This window comes from Podarcis tiliguerta, assembly GCF_965153285.1.
Source record: "Podarcis tiliguerta genome assembly, chromosome: 4".
NCBI lineage: Eukaryota > Metazoa > Chordata > Lepidosauria > Squamata > Lacertidae > Podarcis > Podarcis tiliguerta.
The window spans coordinates 72,954,323-72,974,267 of record NC_139537.1 but is presented as its reverse complement, the minus strand read 5'-3'; the positions used below and the strand labels follow the sequence as shown (position 1 = coordinate 72,974,267).

Genomic DNA, 19,945 nt, shown 5'->3' with positions numbered 1-19,945 from the left:
TTTCAACACAGAAGAAAGTTCAAGTAAGTTCAATGGGGCTTATTCCAGGTAAGCGGGTATAGGGGTTGCAGCTCTGGTTGATTAATTTACCAACTGAAGTCTCATTGAGTTTGCCCATTCACTAAGAACATTATTAAAAGCCTTTCTTGCAGTGCCTCCACTTTTGTGGATACAATGGGTAGATACAACAGGTTTTGGGGCCTTTTCAGTGGTGGCACCCTGGTCATGGAATGTTCTGCTGGGAGAAGTTCACATGCAACTTTCTTTATTGTCAATAATAATAATAATAACAACAACAATAATAATAATAAATCCCAGGCATTTTAAATGTTTTAGTGTTGGTGCTGGATCCATATATTGTACTGCCATTGATGTATTTAGCTTTACAACATAATAATTTTTAAATTTTATTTTATTTATTTATTTATTTTATTTAATAATAAGTTTTTTTATTGTAAGCTGTTTTTTCTTCTATTGCAAGCCATCAGGATGTTTTTAATGTTTTGGACACAACATAATTCTTTGAAATAAATATATAGACTAGTTAATCCTAGATGTAGAAAATACTGTTTAATTCACTTTTGGCTATGATTTGGCAACTGTAGAATGCACACTTCAAAATGCAACATAGTCAAGATTCAAACTAGCAATGATATTGCACCCTACTGCCCTCAACTTACCTTATAGAAGCCAGCGATGGTACTGTACTTATCATTCCACATTCTGCCATCTCTATCGCATGCTTTATTTCAAGTTTCTTGTACAGGGAAACTATACTTGATTTAGGCTCACTTTCCCTAATCAGAAGCCTTCGCAAGTATTTCTTGTCAAACTTTATAAACCTGTGAGGAGCAGAAGCAATGCTGCAGATTAAATTCTAAAATGCTGCAGTCTAAACACTGTTACGAGATCAACTTTTTGACCTGGATAGCTTGCACAGGGAATGGCAGCTAAAATTCTGCTCACAGGCAGCACTAGGAGCAGCCTGAGCTATAACCAAAAGACAGGTGGAAGACATACTCTGAAATGCTTCCTATGTGACACACACAGTCAGCACCCCTGAGTTATGCCCACTGTTATAGTTTCCAGCTTAATCCTTTTGCTTCCTCTGCTCCTTTTTGGAACCGCCTGGCAAATTGGAAAATTCCCAGCTTAGAAGTAACCGAAGGGGATGGTCCCAGTTACCGTTAATTTTCACCTTCCATTTTTTAGCCCAGGAAGGGACAAGACCAGGCTTCCTCAACCTCAGCCCTCCAGATGTTTTTTGAGACTACAATTCCCAGCATCCCTGACCACTGGTCCTGCTAGCTAGGGAACATGGGAGTTGTAGGCCAAAAACATCTGGAGGGCCGAGGTTGAGGAAGCCTGGACAAGACCTTTAACCAATACTGTAACCTCTTAATCCAGGTGTAGTACCCATCCTGACTTCAATGAGAAAGGAAAGGAGGGTTGTTAGTTTTTGTTAGTCTCTCTCTTTCTTATGCCTCTAGCTATTTTTCCTGGCGTGGAAGGGCCTCCATGCAATTTCCGTTGCATCAAATTCCAGCTTCACAGAAGTAAAGGATGGGTATCACATATTCTCTTTCCTCGCAAGTCCCTCAGCTCTCAGACTTTTCATTCCCTTCCATGTCTCCTTTATAAGCCACCTTTTCTCAGGTATTAAGTCAACCCCTCGCCCTTTCACATTCCCAGACAGCTAACTGCTTGGTCTCATCCTCTTTCTTCCCCCTGCCTTTATCATCCAGCCCACAAGCTTCTTCTAGCCTCAGCTACCCTACACACAGAGAGACATTCTCTGACCAATTTCCCCACATCTTAACTTTCCGATGTACCTGTATGGATGCTGATTGAATGAGCAGGTTGACTCATTAGGGGTTAAGGCTACTGATACCGTGCTGTTTATGAAAGTTTGAGTCCTGCTTAACACCTTTTAAAGAAATGTGCTAATTCCATGTTATTCCAATAAGATGCTTGAATGATACTCAGTGGTATTCTTTGACTCCACGAAGTACCACTTTCAGGACACACTTGGGCCACAAAGTCAAAAGATCCAAAAAAAGGAGTGTCAGGTTTGCATGGAAGAACTGCAGGTTTGGACATAAGCTATGCACTTCATAACAACACATTTGAACTAGAATGGTCCAATAGCTAAACCGAAGTCCCAGAAGCTTACTTCATGAATATTAACAAACACTTGTATTTTGAATGTAGGATTATTGAAATAAAGTCAGGTTTTTAATCCATGTAGTTTGATGAATACAAATGCTTAAACTAATTATATATCAGTATTCAGGTTTGCTAAAATCATCTCATCCACAAAGCCACACAAAATAATGCTTTACAGAAATCATTGGCAGATTTCAGAATGTAATTATTGAACTGAGGAAACAAGCTGGGCTTCTCACTTTTTCCACACTCCACTAATGTTTCAGTACACTACTTACTTATCTCTCCAAAAGTTGTGACTCCAGTGTCCACACACATCTTCAATTCCAGCTTTCACGTGATCAAAGAACTAAAATGTGGAAAAAGACTCATTACTTGCTTTTGTATGTGCCACAAACTTAAGCCACATGCAATCACTAAGGAAAATTTCAACAAATATAAATATTGTTTATCTAAGCTTCTCTTAAAGTCATTCAACGTTTGTAACCTAATGACCCAGTTCTAAGAACACAATGGCTGAGAGAAAATGGCATTTCTTTCTTCTCTCTAAATCTATATTCACACCATACATTAAAAGCATATGGCTTACTCCATATGGGAAATATAGTCTGTTAAGGGTGCTGAGACGTATAAGATACAGTTCCAAGGAGTCTTTGGGGGAAGTCATGTACTTTAAATGTTTGGTGTTCATGCAACCGTATCACCCTAGTTAACCCTTGGCCACTATCGCACAGGGGAGCAGGTGGCGCTGTGGTCTAAACCACTGAGCCTCTTGCGCTTGCCGATCGGAAGGTTGGCAAGTCAAATCCAAGAAACGGGGTCAGCTTCTGTTGCTCTGTCCCAGCTCCTGCCAGCCTAGCAGTTCAAAAACACACCAGTGCAAGTAGATAAATAGGTACTGCTGTGGCAGGAAAGTAAATGGTGTTTCTGTGCACTCTGGTTTCCATCACGGTGTTCTATTGTGCCTGAAGCAGTTTAGTCATGCTGGCCACATGACCCAGAAAGCTGTCTGTGGACAAATGCCAGCTCCCTCAGCCTGAAAGCGAGATGAGCACCACAACCCCATAGTCGCCTTTGACTGGACTTAACCGTCCAGGGGTCCTTTAACTTTTACCTTTACTATCGCACACTGCACCTAACCAGCTGTTAGTTTCAAAGGGTGGCATGTGTGTGTCTCGTCTATGTATCAGAAGCCATACGTCTCTTCTCCAGCATCCTGGTATACCAGTAGCTCAGGCTCCAGGGGAAAGAGGGAAGCGAATTAAGCAGCTTGCCCTGAGTCACATGTGCACAGCTGTCCCTATAGAGAGTAGATCACACCCCTGCTTTTATTATGTGCAGAATTTAACTGAGCTTCAATACTGACTTGGGAGTTAACAACCAGTAAGCTCAGTTGAAACTTACTTCCAACCAAACATGAAGGACTGAGCTATAAAGGTTAAACCAAATTAAATTGTTGTGTCTAACTAGTGTGTTTAAAAGTCACTATCTTAAGACTGCCAGTGGAAAAAAAATGTGATACGAGACACTAGGCCAGAACTGCAAGCTGAAAAGGTATCCATGAACTCAAAGACACACTGGTATGTGGCACATGCAGTACCAAAACGAATTAATTCATGTAACAAGCACATGTTAGAAATGGCACATTATTTCCCACCAAAGAAGAAACATTCAGCTATTAAAACCACATTTCAGTACATGTTGTTCACCCAAAACTCCAACATACCCGACAATAAATTTCCTCGCTAACAGCTGGTTGCTTCTTATTTGCTCTTTTAACATCCAGAAATTCCACCAGTGGGCGAATTGTTATTCCCTGTTTTCAGGAAACACAAAAACAAGCATGAAAATCACATCAGCCCTAAAATTTCCTTTCCACTGTGTCACTCTTATATTCTGTTCAGCATGTAGCTTGGTAAATGAATATTCAGAAGCAGTAGAACAGATGCATGTTGCCTCAGATAACAGCACAATAAAGTCCCCCAAAATGTGCCTGGTTTCTTTCTTTCTCTTATTTTCGAAACCAGACAGCACAGACTTTAAAGATCTACTGCTGATGTCTGAATCCAAATGCCCAAGAAATATAGGTGGTAGGTGATTGTGGAAAACTGTCCTTGGCCCTAGAAATCTGTTGTCTTTCACAGAAAACCATGCTGGACTAGGTGGAGAACCAGTCTGACCTGGAGCTGCATATATGTAAACACACACATTTCTAGGTTACGCTTCTGTAACCTGAAGCGTATGTAACCTGAAGCGTATGTAACCCGAGATACCACTGAACTATATTAGTCCCATAGCCAAAATAAGTAGTAGGAACATTGACTGGGCTCTTTGCAGGTTTTAGTGCAAATAACTATTTAGTCCCATCACAAAAGAGGGATATTCTTACCTGAATGAAGACTGTGAAGAAGATCACCACAATAACAGCAGTAATGAAAAGCTTCTTTCTAGGGAAGTCGGCAGAAGGAAGCAAAAAAACAAGAGAGAAACATATGGCTCCTCGGAGGCCTCCATAGGCAATAATAAACTGGTCCTTAAATGTTATAGGAATTGTCCGGAACACATTAATAATTTGAGTCAATGCAAAAACTCCTAAGGAAAATATAGAAAGACAAGCATGGTTCAGAACCTTAAATTTAAGACAAATATAATAATGTTTCCAAAATAAATGTAAGAATGTTATCTTCCATTTTATGTCGTATGACAAAGAGGTGCAGAAGTTTTATTGACATGTGACACTTTCCCAAGGGCTTGTGTTGCACAAGCAACCTGAGTGTCCCTGTACATAATCTCTCCACACGTCCTGCACAGTGTGCTCTCTCTCTCTCTCTCTCTCTCACACACACACACACACAGAGAGAGAGAGAGAGAGAGAGAGAGAGAGACTTTTCCCACTGTAGTTGGTGAGGGTTGAACCAAGGACACTTTCTTAATGCAAGTATCATGATAACATAAATAAGAGGAGGAATTTTAAAAAGCTCCCCTACCAGGGCCAGCTCAAAACATTTCACTGCCTGAAATGAACAGTAACATTCCCACCAACAGAGGCGGATTTACAGGAGTCCAACTGATTTGGTCACACTGGAAGCAAAGCTTCAGGGGTGCTGCAACTATAATGCAGAATGGAAGTTGAGAAGTGGAAGGAGGCCCTGAATTTTGGTGATGCGGACAGGCTGCCGTTGAAATGTGAGACACCACACCACTCACAAGCACAGAAGCCAACCAAATTGACATTATTATTATTATTATTATTATTATTATTAATACCCCACCCATCTGGCTGGGTATCCCCAGCCACTCTGGGCCAGCTTCCAACAGAATATTAAAATACAATAGTCCACTAAACATTAAAAGCTTCCCTAAACATAGCTGGGATGCGGGTGGCGCTGTGGGTTAAAGCCTCAGTGCCTAGGGCTTGCCGATCGAAAGGTCGGCGGTTCGAATCCCCGTGGCGGGGTGCGCTCCCGCTGTTCGGTCCCAGCGCCTGCCAACCTAGCAGTTCGAAAGCACCCCTGGGTGCAAGTAGATAAATAGGGACCGCTTACTAGCGAGAAGGTAAACGGCGTTTCCGTGTGCGGCTCTGGCTCGCCAGAGCAGCGATGTCACGCTGGCCACGTGACCCGGAAGTGTCTTCGGACAGCGCTGGCCCTTGGCCTCTTTGAGTGAGATGGGCGCACAACCCTAGAGTCTGTCAAGACTGGCCCGTACGGGCAGGGGTACCTTTACCTTTTTAAACATAGCTTATAGACTGGCGGACTGATTTACTTTAGCACTTGAAATAACATTGAAGGATCATCTGGAGAGACCCACAGTCTTCCATGTCCAGAACATGTCTTTCTTTCAAGCAGTTTTTGCTTTTTCTCTTGATGGCAGCTTTCTTTTCTTTCTTTTTTTGGTCAAGCACACTGTTCCATAAAGGATAAGCAGGTTTCAGGTGTAATGTATGTTGAAGTGCAATCTATACCATTTTAAGTGTCTCTTACCTAGTGCACGCCAAATCAAACAAAACAGGAGGGTAAAGCAAACAAAGGCCCAGTTCCACCCATGGTTTTTTCCAACTGTGGACACGCCCATGAAAATAAAGATCAGGGTCTCGCTGACACTGCTCAGCATCTTCATGAAGTACTTTATTGTGGTGTAGGACTTTTGAGAAACATTCGCCTCCACGTATTTACTCATGGTCATAGCACAAGCTGTAATCCTGCAGAAGAAAGCAACTTTTAATTCAGCTTCCAAAATACTTAAAGTTTACACAGCCCAACGCGAAAAGCATAGCCTGTTATCCCAGGAAGGTTTTAAGGCGGTTCCTCAGATTAGCAAAATTCTGCTTAAGTTTCCATTTCAGCAATCCAGCTGCTGTTGAAGCATTAAATACATGGAGAGGTTCAAAAAGCGATTGACTGAAAGGTGGAACCAACTTTAGCTAGAACAGGAAGGAAGAGCTCTGAGAATTTAGGCTGTAATCCTATACACACACTGGAGTACATCCAATTGAACTCATTGGGGCTTCCTTCCAACCAGACATTTGATAGGATCATGCTGTCGGTTTATTGTGTGGGTCAGCGTTAGTAAATACAAGGGAACTGCATGGACTTCAATGGGACTGAGAGATCTGTGTGCGTCACGGGACATTGTTTAACTGTTCCTGAACAGCAAGTCTCTTGCATAACTTCATATTACAAACTGATGCTTAAATGCAAGGAAGTTTAAAAACCTGTTTGCAAAGCAGTGCCAGGGAGCCATGGTAAATTAACATGCACACACTGCTTCGTTCCTAACCTTTTTTTAAAGGGAAGGCTCCGTTTCAATTTACTTGCAGAAAACGAAGTGATCATTCTTTGAGGAAACTCTGTTTCCTTTGCTGTTCTGTAAGGGCATTACATGCTGCCACAGTGCACCATGGGCACCAGCTGAGTGCTATAATTATCTCCTTTTTAGTTACTCAGCGTTGTGGGATTCAGCGTGTCATGATTTCACTTTTCACAAGATGCCATTTCATGACAGAGGATGAACTTCAAACAGATAACTTATGTGGGTGGACCTAGGGCTATGCATCCTGTTTTAATTTTGAACTCTAAGGTATTTTCCATGATGTTGAACGGCCTCACCTATCAAATGTCTTGCATTGCCAACCAAGGCCAGATTCACACACGAATCAGCCATTTAAAACATCATGTAGAAGCAAACCTATATGGTTACATTTATATGCCACATTTGGGGGTGTATACTTAAATCAGCCAGATAACTTAAAAAACATAAAGGATGAGATACAAAGAATGCTTTGAGTGAGTAGAAGGCACATCTGCTGGGGACAGGTAGAAAACAGGAAGTTTATATGGTTTTCAATTATTTCTGTTTCAGCTACAGTTGCACGCACCATAAACCTGCAGACGACACATGAGTCTGCAAGCTCGATTGTGTGGCCTGGCCCTGGGCCTATGGTCCACACACTCTGGTTCCCAACTAAAGTGTGAAGAGCTCAACAGCCAGCACTGTGACTGCAGGTCAAGTAAACTGCATGGAGGTTGCTCCACTGAGGGAAGACAGAGATGTGAAGCAATTCACCAAGCAGTTCTTGGAGAATTCATCACATCACCACCCATTCACACAACCTCTGCTTGATTGTGTGTTTGCAGTTTGCAGTGGAATGTTGAAAATCAGCCACATGGCCAATGTATGGTATCTGACCGTCGTAATGCTAGCTAGTCACAGTATAACTATGAACTGCAGCTATAACGGCTAGAATATATCAATATTACTCAAGATTTGCACCAGACTCAGAGCATTTAATAATATCATATGTCTAAGAAGATGCCACTGCTCTCCTAATTTTTATTTTATTTCTGTGCCCAGTTATCAAACAAAGAGTCAGGCATACTTTATTCTATTGATTTCAGTTGGGTTAAGCACACTTAAAGCAATCATATTCACTTATCTAAAACCATCTTTACAGCAGGAAAGGGAAAGAAAAAAGTTTGATGATAATACAAACTGCATTTCATCATGGTTATACCAGTAATGCAAGTCACCTTGCACAAACAAGGCAGTTTCTGTCTGGTGACTGGAAAAATCTAGATCACTGGATGCAGTCATCGAGTTTCGTTGACCTGCTACTAAACTTTGCAAAAGTTTCAATGTGCTTCTAAATTTCACTTCACTAGGGTCACTTTACTAGGGATCCAAATGAAAAATAAATTAAATGGGAAATTTTAACATGAGTAAATGGGGGGGCGGGGGGCGGGATGTTCTGCTTGTTCCATGCAAGAATTTAAAAAGTGAGTACATGCACAATGTTGTTTTCAAAAGCAAAAAAGGGTTCCTGCGCTGACCAATTCGCATTGCTTTATCAGTAAAAGCAAGGCACTAGAAGTTCAGGTTATCTGGATAAAAAGCTGCTCAAAACCCAGCTTTGAATTTGAACCCTGGCATGCACCTTACCCCTCCAGTTGCCATCTTGACCGATGACAAGATGTTAGTCAACTGACAGTGAAATTTTATGCATGTCTATGCAGAACAAAACTCTATCATTGTCTTGCTCCCATTGAGTCAGCATTGGGCTGTGGTCTTATAAGAGCAAAGGTTAATGTTTCTAATATATCCACGGTATTCTTAGCGCAGTATATTTTCATAGCTACTTACGCCATAATGCTTGAGAGATGAAACATTTCAGCTGTTATGTATGCCAGGTAACTGTACAAGAAGACAAACAGTGGTTCAATGACTCGGATTTTATGGGTGTAACGTGTCGTAAAAGCTGCTACGAAGCCCATAACAATTCCAATCAAAACTCCGCCGATTCCAACTACAAAGAAATTAGCAATTCCAGCAAATACGCTAACAGCCGCAATTGTACGCATCTTGCAGAAAGACTTGAAGAGGTTGTACAGGACCTATGAAAGGGAGAAAAAAAGTTAACTTCTTTTAGAATCCTCACTGTAGCTTTAACTGGAAAATTTAAATTATGTAATATTGCTACTATGTAATTTTAGACAATAGTACAGTTTGATGTAACTGAAGACCATGATACTATCCCAGTGAAAATGATCTGTCACTCATCCCATTAGTTAGACAAGCAATTGCCCTGAAATAATGCAAAGTATGTTTGTGTTCTTTCTAACCATATACAAGGTATTACACCAGAGGTCTCTGTTTACAGACTAGATTATCCTCGTCTAGTCAGCACAGTGCAGCACAGTAACTGCTTAAAAATGTAGCTGACTTGATGCTGCTTCATATAGGAAAAACATGCATACATCAGACTCTTATTCCATTAATCCTTTTATCTTGCCAGCCCAACCTAGTTTCTGAACTAGGACAAACTGTGGTTAGCGTTAACTGTAGTTTATCCCAGTGGCGTAGCGTGGGTTGTCATTACCCGGGCAAGGCAAGTAATTTGACCCCCTAACCCATGGATTTGCGCCCCCTAACCCTAACCCCCAGATGTTGTGCCCGGTGCGGCCGCCCCCCCTGCACCCCCCACGCTACGCCACTGGTTTATCCCAACAGGATAATTAGCCATGGTTGAAGTTGGCTTGTTCAGACAAACCATAGTTAAAACTACTCACAATTTGTCCTCATTCAGACTTGATGAACCACATGCAGTCAACTGAAAACAGAAGCTATCATTTCTGATCTCCTCCTCATGACCACACCAGAGGATAGAGGAACGCATGAGCCCAGGGATCATGCTACATGTACGGTAAGCTATGACTCATTGCATGGAACAATGTCCACGTTGCTGCTTTAAAAAAATGCAGTAATCACAGTACTGTGAATTGGGACACAGAAGAAGAAGAAGAAGAAGAAGAAGAAGAAGAAGAAGAAGAAGAAGAAGAAGAGGAGGAGTTTGGATTTGATATCCCACCTTTCACTCCCTTTAAGGAGTCTCAAAGCGGCTAACATTCTCCTTTCCCTTCCTCCCCCACAACAAACACTCTGTGAGGGGAGTGGGGCTGAGAGACTTCAGAGAAGTGTGACTGGCCCAAGGTCACCCAGCAGCTGCATGTGGAGGAGCGGAGACACGAACCCGGTTCCCCAGATTACGAGACTACCGCTCTTAACCACTACACCACACTTCCAGCAGAAAGGCTGGAAAGGATGCAACAGCATGATGCATTCACCTGAACAGATTTAATTTGATAAGACGCTTGCATAATTAAAAGACTGGCCACCACATTTAAGCCCCAGAACAGCATTTCTTTTAAAATATATTAACATGCAATGTAAATCCACAATATAGAAGATAGAAATGGAACTCTCAGCAGTGCATTCCCATCTCGCATTAAAGCAGCAAGCTCACTTCCTTGTTCCATTCCCCAGGCGTTCCTTGATGCTATCAAATGATATCCATTAAACCTAGGCATCAGTCCAGTTTATACTCAGCAGAACTAAGCAGCAAGGCTTTTCCTGGACAGTACCACTTTAGTTCGCAGAAGGGAGGCCTTGCATGTTTGAATACACATACTTTAAAGGCAATTTTATCAAGCTTGTACTTTCCAAAACAATATGAGGACCAAAACACAGCCATCCTCAAAATTCACAGTTATCTAAATTTAGTTTAGCAGTAGTTCTCTTTCCAGTGTTTACAGAAATGCATGTATTAGGGGAAAATGTGTAAAAAAATGAATATATTAGTGAAAATAACACAAACTTGCATCATAATGAGAGAGGTGATCCCATCTCAAAACGGATACAACAGAAAACATGGAGAAAAGGGCACCCAAAATGATCAAGGAGATGGAGGAATTGCCTAAAGCATGGGTGGTGCATCGCATTATGCTGCCTGAGGTGAAACAGGAATGTACCACTGTGACCCATGCTGCTACGCTGCCCTCCTGCCACCACAGCTTCCCTTGCTTGGGCTGCATGGTAGCACCTGTGGAGCAGAGGCAATGATGGCAGCTTCTGGCAGAGGCAGTGGGATGCCCAAGGAAGCGCCAAGTCTTGGCCTTCTGCTACCTGAGGCAGCTGCCTCACCCTGTCTCATGTGTGAGCCGGCCCTGGCCTGAAGCAAGAGGGGGAAAGAAAACTGGGGGTGGAGGATGACAGGCCGATAAGATTATGTGTGATTAATTTATGGGATTCATAACCATGAATTTATATGCATTCAAAAAGGTTTGTCAGCAGCTATTGGTCATGATGCTTGGATGGAATCTTCCAAATCCATAAGGAGCATGTTTCCAAACAGCAAGCGCTGACAGGCAAACATCGGGGAAGGGCAACTGCCTGGTTACTGTAGGAAACAGAAGGCTGGATTAGATGAATTTATGGTCTTATCTTGCACAGCTCGTTTTATGGTCTTATGTCCCTAGAATAATACTAGCACATTTTATAAATATTCCGTAAATCTCCAGAGCTTGGCTGGTGAAATACGTTTTCATATTATTAGATCAGATACATTATATGGGCGAGAAGGGAATAAAGTTTTTTAGTCCTTTTCATTTATTTTAATTTTTTACTTTGAAGAAAGTACAGCCTAGAAGGATTCACATTAGCATGTTGTGAATGATGCTACATTGGTTTGAAACATAGTAAGGCATCACAGGATGCTGATTTTATGGGATACCTGGGCCGAACAGGTTTTATTGATCATCTCCAATACAGAACATTGCCATGGCCATAGCAATTTCGCTCAGCAACATGAAGAAGGTCAGGAAATTTCGTGTTAAACATAGAAAAATGGATCGGCTTGGAATGTATTTGTTGTTGGGGTAGGTAAACTTTTCACCAACACTGAAAAAGCCCAATAGGTGGAATTACCTCATGATGTCTTCCCCTGGGCCTTGACTGAAGCCTGGGCACCCAGGAAGGCCTCAGAGCGCAGACCACTGGATAGAATCATAGAATTGTAAGGGACCACGAGGGTCATCTAGTCCAACTCCCTGCAATGCAGGTTAGATAATTTGTAGAATGAAAGACACCCCTCAAACATCTCAAATTTAAGACAATTGCATCAAACAAAAAACTGTACCTCACCACTGAGAACTTCGCCAAAGTTTTCTCTTCCCTTTGATTATTGTCAGATGCAATTTCTTATCTCACTTATTGGTAGAAAACGGTCTGGAAAATGTATGAGAAATTTCCAGCACAGCACTGCTTCAGACTGTTGAATCCAGCTGATTGCTGGGGCCTTCAAAATCTTGGGAGACCAGTGGTAAGCACTTTAAGGGCAAAGTTACTCAGATTCACTCTGAAGTTGACTTCACTATCGGGGCAGTTCTAGAGGAGCGTCCAGTGCACTGTCTAGTTAAATTTATTTAGGAGCAGTTTCCGTTACTATGGTGTCAGGATGTGGACAAGATGCTTCACAACATTCAGTCTGCCACATGTGCTCTCAGTAGTTGTGTATCTTGGGTTGTAAGAGCTGGCTAGAAGAGGTTGACTAAACCGCGCCTCGGAGGGCTAAGGTGGCCAGTGAGGGGACTTGCTAGGGACTGGCTTGCTTTTTTTTTGTTTTGTTTAGTTTAGTTTATAACAAGACTTCCACACCAGGCCTCAGACAAGCTCTGCATGAGCCTGCCCTGAGGTATACGACAACTACCACCCATTCACACACTTCCCCTTCTTATGTGTGCCTGTTCAGGTGTGTGAACGCATGCATTGTGTGGTGTGCATGCACTTATATAGGTGCGAGTCATTACACTACCCATAAAGTGGCAATTAAAACAATTATAGCAGCAATACTTTTCCAAAAGGAACCTGAGGTAAGTACAAAGTCTAGCACTGTTCCTGGTGTGATTATTCATTCATATGGAAATGGATAGCTTGGGGAATTGGTAGATGGATGAAGTCTATGATCTTTTAAAAACCAATCCAGTTAATGATTAAACATTGCTCCCATGTAACGGCTGCAAAGTGTGCTGCATAAAATAAACTGGCAATCTCAGTCCACCTACAAGCAGGTAGGTACAGTATATCCACAACGAGGTAGTGATAACCGAAACATCTGTTTGTAAAAGCCATTCGATCAGCAGACCTACTTGTCCTATTACTCATTCAGTGCTAAAGACCTCTTTTGGCCCCTTTCACGAAGACACTTCTGCTTCCTGATTAAAACGACCCAAAATGTTATAAAGTGCACAAATCACTTAAAAGATCCAATACTAAATCCATTATCATGTATCACAGGCATTCTTCTGCTCTAATTATTTTTTTCCTAAAACACAATAAAGCCCCAGCTTTTTCATTTTCACTCTGTTATACAGTTGAAAGAAATGTGGGAAGTGGGAAGAGTTTGAAACAATGAGAAACACTTAAGCAAAGTGACTTACCACCGTTACAGCATCATTCAACAGCGACTCCCCAAAAACTAGGATGTACAGCTGCTCATTGACATGAATGTTTTCAAAAACGGCCAGCACTGCCACGGGATCCACGGCTGAAATCAAGCTGCCGAAAAGCAGGCTCTGCAGCAGAGTGATATCACTCAGGCCGAATACTTCAATCTGGCAAATGGCAAAGAGGGAAATCCCAATGCCAAATGCGTTCCAAAGAGTCCCCACAACCGCATACCATAAAATGGTGCCGAAGTTCTCAAAGAAGAGGCGTGTTGGCATAAAGTAGCCGGCATCGAGGACAATTGGGGGCAGAAGGTACAAGAAAAAGGCATCACTGTTCATCACCGTTATAGACTTTTCTTGTACGCCAAACATAATTCCACCTAGAATTAATCCAACCAGAATAAGGAGGCAGCTCTCTGGCACTACGTGGGGCAGCTTGTGGTACAGGTGGAAACCTTCAGAATGAAAGCACAGAGGGGAGGTTGGGAGAGAGAGATAAAGACGGTTAACTTGCGCACAAAATGAAAGCCAGTGCCATGCTGTCCTTAAATTATCTACTTATGCATCTATTGGTATAAATTTACACCTCAGTGAAGGGATGCTGAAGGCACCTAACAACATACAGCTGAGAAAAAAAGCATCATACAATAAACCAAGAGCAAAAATCCAGATAATATGGTATGTATCTGGGGCATGGGTGTAGTCAGGGTTTTTGTTGGGGAAAGGAGTAGGACTTTTCTTAGGAGGGCCAGAACCAACATGATTGGTCAGTTAGTTAAGTACAGTGGTACCTCGGGTTACATACGCTTCAGGTTACAGACTCCGCTAACCCAGAAATAGTACCTCGGGTTAAGAACTTTGCTCCAGGGTAAGAACAGAAATCGTGCTCTGGCAGCGCAGTGGCAGCAGGAGGCCCCATTAGCTAAAGTGGTACCTCAGGTTAAGAACAGTTTCAGGTTAAGAACGGACCTCCAGAATGAATTAAGTACTTAACCTGAGGTACCACTGTATTTCTATTGCTTTACTTGATGGGGGGCAGCTGCCCCCGTCGCCACACCCATGCAGTGGGGTGATGTTCACCAGCAAAATTTAAGTGCCAATCAAAACCATGACTGTCAAAAAAAAAAATTAATGGTCCTGTATCTGAAGGACACAAAGAAAGAGAACAGTCTGATCTTCCACAACAGTGAGTTCTGCAGACCCTCTGCCAGAACCCCACCACCAACCAATCCTCAGATACACAGCAGGGCCTCCCCAGCTTCAGTCGGTGGATGGACAAGATAATGTTGAAGGAAATGGTCCTTCAAATATCCCTGTCCTAAGCAACTGTAATGGCTGTAAATCTTAACCATACTTATCTCACAGTGAGGTCCACTGACATCAGTAGGACTTATTTCTGACTAGACATGATTAAGATTGCACTGAATTTATCTACTTAAGAAAGCTTTATCCCAGTCTTCACAATTCCTGTCCCCTGGGCAAGGTAAAAACCATAGAAAAGCAATAAAATACATGTTACAAGAGAAATAGATAAAACCGATATGAATCAAGTTAATATTCATAAAACCAGCAAATACTGCAGCCTTTAAATGTAGTGACCAGCTTGGTATTTGTCCAGTAACTTAGTCCCCCCCCCCCCTCCTTGTTTTAATACAAATGTTCTGAGGAACAAGGAGATGCAGGCTTTAATATGTTGCAAAATACAACATTTTAAGTCTTGGCTAGGGTACAATATTTTGGGGACACTGTAGAATGAGCAGCAGTAGAGGAATATCTGTACCACAGCTATGAATGTGTCATGGCCTTAGTTCAATGTCAGATTCTGAAGAAGATAGTCAGCTAATATTCCGGTACCACCAACTGAGATACTGGACTAAGATCCTAATACTGAACCAGAGGCCAGTAGTGGACTGGTCAGGAACCTACAGAACTCTCACCTTCCATCCCATCACAATTCACCTGAACAGTCATAACTCCCATCCTGCGCCCCCTGTCCAACAGCATGTTGAATGTGCCACATTGAAGGCTACATAGAGAAGGAGAAGCGTTCATCTTAAGGCCAGAAGGTTTCCTCTGTAGGGATTCACACACTTTAGGCAAAAGGATGAGAGTTTAGGAGGGGTCAACTGGATGCAAGGACTCATAAGGCCCACTCGTTGCTTTTTATTGCTTGTGTCCTAACAAAGCAAGAAGTTGGTTCTCAGACTCTGAAGGACCTTGGTCAAATTTTCTACAACATAATCCTATCCATGTCTACATCCAGGTAAAACTCACTGTGTTAAATGGGGCTTGCTCCCAAGTCAATGTGCTCTAGATTGCAGTCTTAGTGCACTTAGTCCTAAGAGCACTTTACTAGCGTGCTGGCCCCATTGAACCCAATGGGATATAGTCCTGAGTAAACATGCTTAGGAGTATGTTGCCCAATGGTGAATCCCATTGCAGTATTTCTTGTATGGCTCATTTTCTTTTTCCATGTCAAAACGGTTCCCCCCAGGCACTAAAGGTCACATTTCACATTTGACCCATACCTCTCCTTTTCTATATATAACCCATATAATTACACAGCTTGATGAACTGAAAACACAGCTACCCAATGGAAAAAGAAAATAAACCACTCCTTAATAGCTTTATGGTTCTTGTTCACGGAAGGAGAATCACTGTTGGTAGTTCACCACTGAATTCAACTAGAAGTCGTAAGTTGCTGTGTTCTGAAGTGCATCCTACGATGACACTTAAGTGCCCTTGACTTTTGGCAAGCTCCAAAATTTCACAGCAGCCTTTCCTAGATGACTAGGAATAAAAGTTAAAAACGTAGCTTTCCTTGTACATTAGTGTCTTGTGAACTGCTTTTTACAACTCTTCTGCACTTTTATAGTTTACAATGATAAGTGAATGCAGTACTTATAAAAATTCTTTGGAAGAGCAGCTGAAACTGATCAGGTGCATGTATCAGGAAATTTTCAGTGTCTGATGTTTTCCAATGTTTTATGTGCTGTAAGCTGCCCAGAGTGGCTGGGGAAATCCAGCCAGATGGGTGGTGTATAAATAATGAAATTATTATTATTATTATTATCAGTGGCGTAGCGTGGGGGGTGCAGGGGGGGCCGGCCGCACCGGGCGCAACATCTGGGGGTTAGGGTTAGGGGGCGCAAATCCACAGGTTAGGGGGTGCAAATTACTTGCCTTGCCCCGGGTGCTGACAACCCACGCTGCGCCACTGATGATGATGATGATGATTGGAATCTGCATAGTGCTGCTCAAACTTTAATTCCACATACAGTACAATTACTTTTTAACCATAATCTTTTATATTTTTAAGCTATGTATGTTTTATCTGGGACATGGGTCGTGCTGTGGTCTAAACCACTGAGCCTAGAGCTTGCTGATCGGAAGGTCAGCGGTTCAAATCCCCATGACAGGGTGAGTTCCTGTTGCTCGGTCCCAGTTCCTGCCAACCTAGGAGTTCAAAAGCACGCAATGCAAGTAGATAAATAGGTACCGCTCCAGCGGGAAGGTAAACGGCGTTTCCGTGTGCCGATCTGGTTTCACCAGAAGCGGCTTAGTCATGCTGGACACATGACCCGGAAAAACTGTCTGTGGACAAACGTTGGCTCCCTCGGCCAGTAAAGCAATATGAGCGTAGCCACCCCAGAGTCGTTCATGACTGGACTTAACTGTCAGGGGTCCTTTACCTTTATGTTTTATCTGCATGTCTTTCATTTTCCATGAGCCTCCTTGAGAGTCATCCCACTCATTCTGCTGAGCGAGGTTCTGGATCTCTGCCCCCAAAATCCTATCCTGGTGACACCACTGTCTCCGTTGGTTCAGTGAGATTATTCCCAAGTAAGTGCAACACCCTTAGTACTTTAAAACAGTTGTGGGATGCATTCAAAATTATGCACTTTTAAATCTCATTTAAATTTCATTGGGAGAATTAAACACATTCTGATATTGGACAGTTTGCATAACTAAGAGACGTGGGATTACACTGGAACTGGACTACTAAAGGGGCTATATCAAAACTGTTGAAATGCTGAAAGGATTTCTAGTGATTATGAAATATGCAATATTGTGCATACTTTCACTGCAAGATGGCATGCCCTTTCCTCTGCCATATGTGAAGAATCACATATTATATCACAAAGACGGAAAGATTCATCAGTACCAACAATAGATGAATGGTTGTTGAAATTAAGACTTAGCTGAGATAGCAAAACTGGCACGTTTACTAAAGATTGGAAACCTCTCATAGACTTTTTGCGTGAAAAAGAAATAGCAACATTTGTGTTTGAAGGCTGAAGATAATGTTTGTTTATAGAAAGTGGTTTTGTTAAGTGTTACAGTAGAGTGGAGGAAGTGATTATTGTTTATATACAGTGGGTAGATGATGAATCAGAAGTACTTAAATCTCTGAACTTTATCTTTTCTATTTCCTCTTGAAAGCTCTTTCCTATTTCTTCTTTCTTATCTCTCCATCTCTCTCTCTCTTTTTCTTTTCGTTGTGTTTTTATCCTACTTAGCTTAATGCTGGACAAAAAAATATATTTGAGATTAAGTTTTGTATTTCTCTTTATAAACTCTAATGAAATTTATTTTAAAACAATATATATTTTACCTCCCCCTCCTCCACCTTTCTCTTGCTTTCTCTCATTTTGTTTGAAGAAACACAAACAGAACCTGCCAGCAAAAATGCATAAAGGCTTCAGGTTACACACACCATCAAGTTATTATGCAGGAATCCTCCCAAGAGATGTTTATCTCCACTCTAGACCTTTGTCAGGTCAGGAAAGCAAAGAGATGCCTGTTACCTCACTGCTTCTTCAGTGACAGGCATCCACCCTGATTCCCTTATGCATAACAACTGCAGCGCAAAGACATCTTCACCACGAGAAGAAACAGAGGAGGCAGCAAAGTTGAGCCCGCTCAGGATCTCCTTGTCCTGCTTCTTGTGGCAATTCGTGAAGAAAAAGAGCAACAGCGATCTGACTTCCCAAACGTGGACTCTCCTTCCTTGGAGGCATATATTTCTGTTTTACAATTTAAAGTACTCATTTTTACAATCCTTAAGATATCGGTGAGTTCCCTTCTTCTCTTTCCGTGGTTCATTTTACATATCACAAATCCCTGCCTATTTTACAAAAACTATTACAAAATCCAGCATTCCGTTATTACATCCGTCAAAACTTGTTGAATTTATCTTAATGCTGCCAGCATTTTCAGCCCATATATTCAATAAACGCTTCCCAGTCTAAACGTATGTTCTTCTCGTTCTCTTATTCTATATGTTAAGCCTGCAAGCTGTGCATATTCTGCCAACTTAAGTTGCCATTCTCCTTTGCTTGGGACCTCACTAGTTTTCCATTTTTTGGCTAACAAAACACGGGATGCCACAGTAGTGGCATACATAAATAACCTTTTTTGACACCTGGGAATTTCAATCTGAATTCAGATTCCTTGGAGGTTTTTAAGCAGAGGTTGGGGTAGCCATCAACTTTAGCTGAGCTTCCTGCATTGCTGGGGGTTGGACTAGATGACCCCTGGGACCCTTTCCAACTCTATAATTCTGTCATAGAAGAGGGCTTAGACTGGGAAAAGGGGGCTACTTGGAGATCAACCGCAAGCTGGATGGGGGCAACACGCCCGTTCCCCTCTTGAATAAAGCAAGAAAAACTCGAAATCGACCTGGTGGGGTTCTCGCGCCCCTTACCGATCTTGGCCAAAGAAGCCAGCAGGATCCACAGGGTGATCTCGAAGGGCACCCTCACGTGCAGGTAATCCAAGGTGAAGACGTGCAGCCTGGTCTCCTCGAAGGGGGTCCCGCTGGGCGGCGCAGGCGCAGGGGTCTCCGCCCCGGGAGTGGGGCTGACGCCCAGCATCGCCGCCGGCTCGGGCGCTCCGCTTTCCGACAGGGCGAAGGAGACGTCGCCTGGCAAAAGCAGCAGAAGCCAAGCCAGCAGCGCCAGCTCGGGGGGGCCCCGAGAAGCGCCCATCTCGTGGAGCTGCCGCCGCTTTCCCTCCCTCAGGCGCGGCTAGGAAAGGGAGCGGAGGAGCGCGCGGCACCCCGCTCGCCTCAGCTGCGCCATGGTCGGCGGCGCTGTGTGGCGTCGGGGGGTCCTGCCTTCGCCGCCTGCAGGGGGAGACAGGCGTCACGCGGCCGGGAGGCGGGCAGCTCGCGCGCACCTGCTGCTTGCTGGCCCCGCCCCTTTCTCGAGGGTCCGCCTCGCCCAACCCCTCTCGCCTCGCCAGGCGCTTTTCAGTGCCCGGCAGGGCGCGCGAGAGGCTGGCTGCTCCGGCGCTAGGAGGAGAAGGAGCGCCGGGCAGGGTCCGAGGCCGGTGGTGGCTCCCAGCTTTGCCTCAGAGTGTTCCGCGCTCTTTCCCCTCCCTCAGCCGGGACAGGTGGTGCCGCCAGCAGACCCGCCTCGGGTTCACCGAAGGTCACCCACACGAGGCACAGGCAGGGCTGCAAATAGACACGCGCCCGCCCAGCCGGTCGGAAACAC

General features: G+C 43.3%; 1 protein-coding gene across 1 annotated transcript in view; it reads right to left on the bottom strand.

Moving 5' to 3' along the window:
- SLC9A2 (solute carrier family 9 member A2) overlaps positions 1-19,902 on the bottom strand; it is a 28,148-nt gene extending 8,246 nt beyond the window's left edge. The window contains exons 1-8 of the mRNA XM_083437773.1: positions 19,153-19,902; positions 13,437-13,900; positions 8,806-9,056; positions 6,150-6,367; positions 4,556-4,758; positions 3,893-3,982; positions 2,445-2,515; positions 681-842 (exon numbers count right to left, since the gene is read on the bottom strand). Coding sequence (XP_083293899.1) covers positions 681-842; positions 2,445-2,515; positions 3,893-3,982; positions 4,556-4,758; positions 6,150-6,367; positions 8,806-9,056; positions 13,437-13,900; positions 19,153-19,435 — 1,742 coding nt within the window. The 5' untranslated portion in view covers positions 19,436-19,902. The remainder of the gene's footprint in view (positions 1-680; positions 843-2,444; positions 2,516-3,892; positions 3,983-4,555; positions 4,759-6,149; positions 6,368-8,805; positions 9,057-13,436; positions 13,901-19,152) is intronic.
- Between the last annotated feature and the right edge of the window lie 43 nt (positions 19,903-19,945).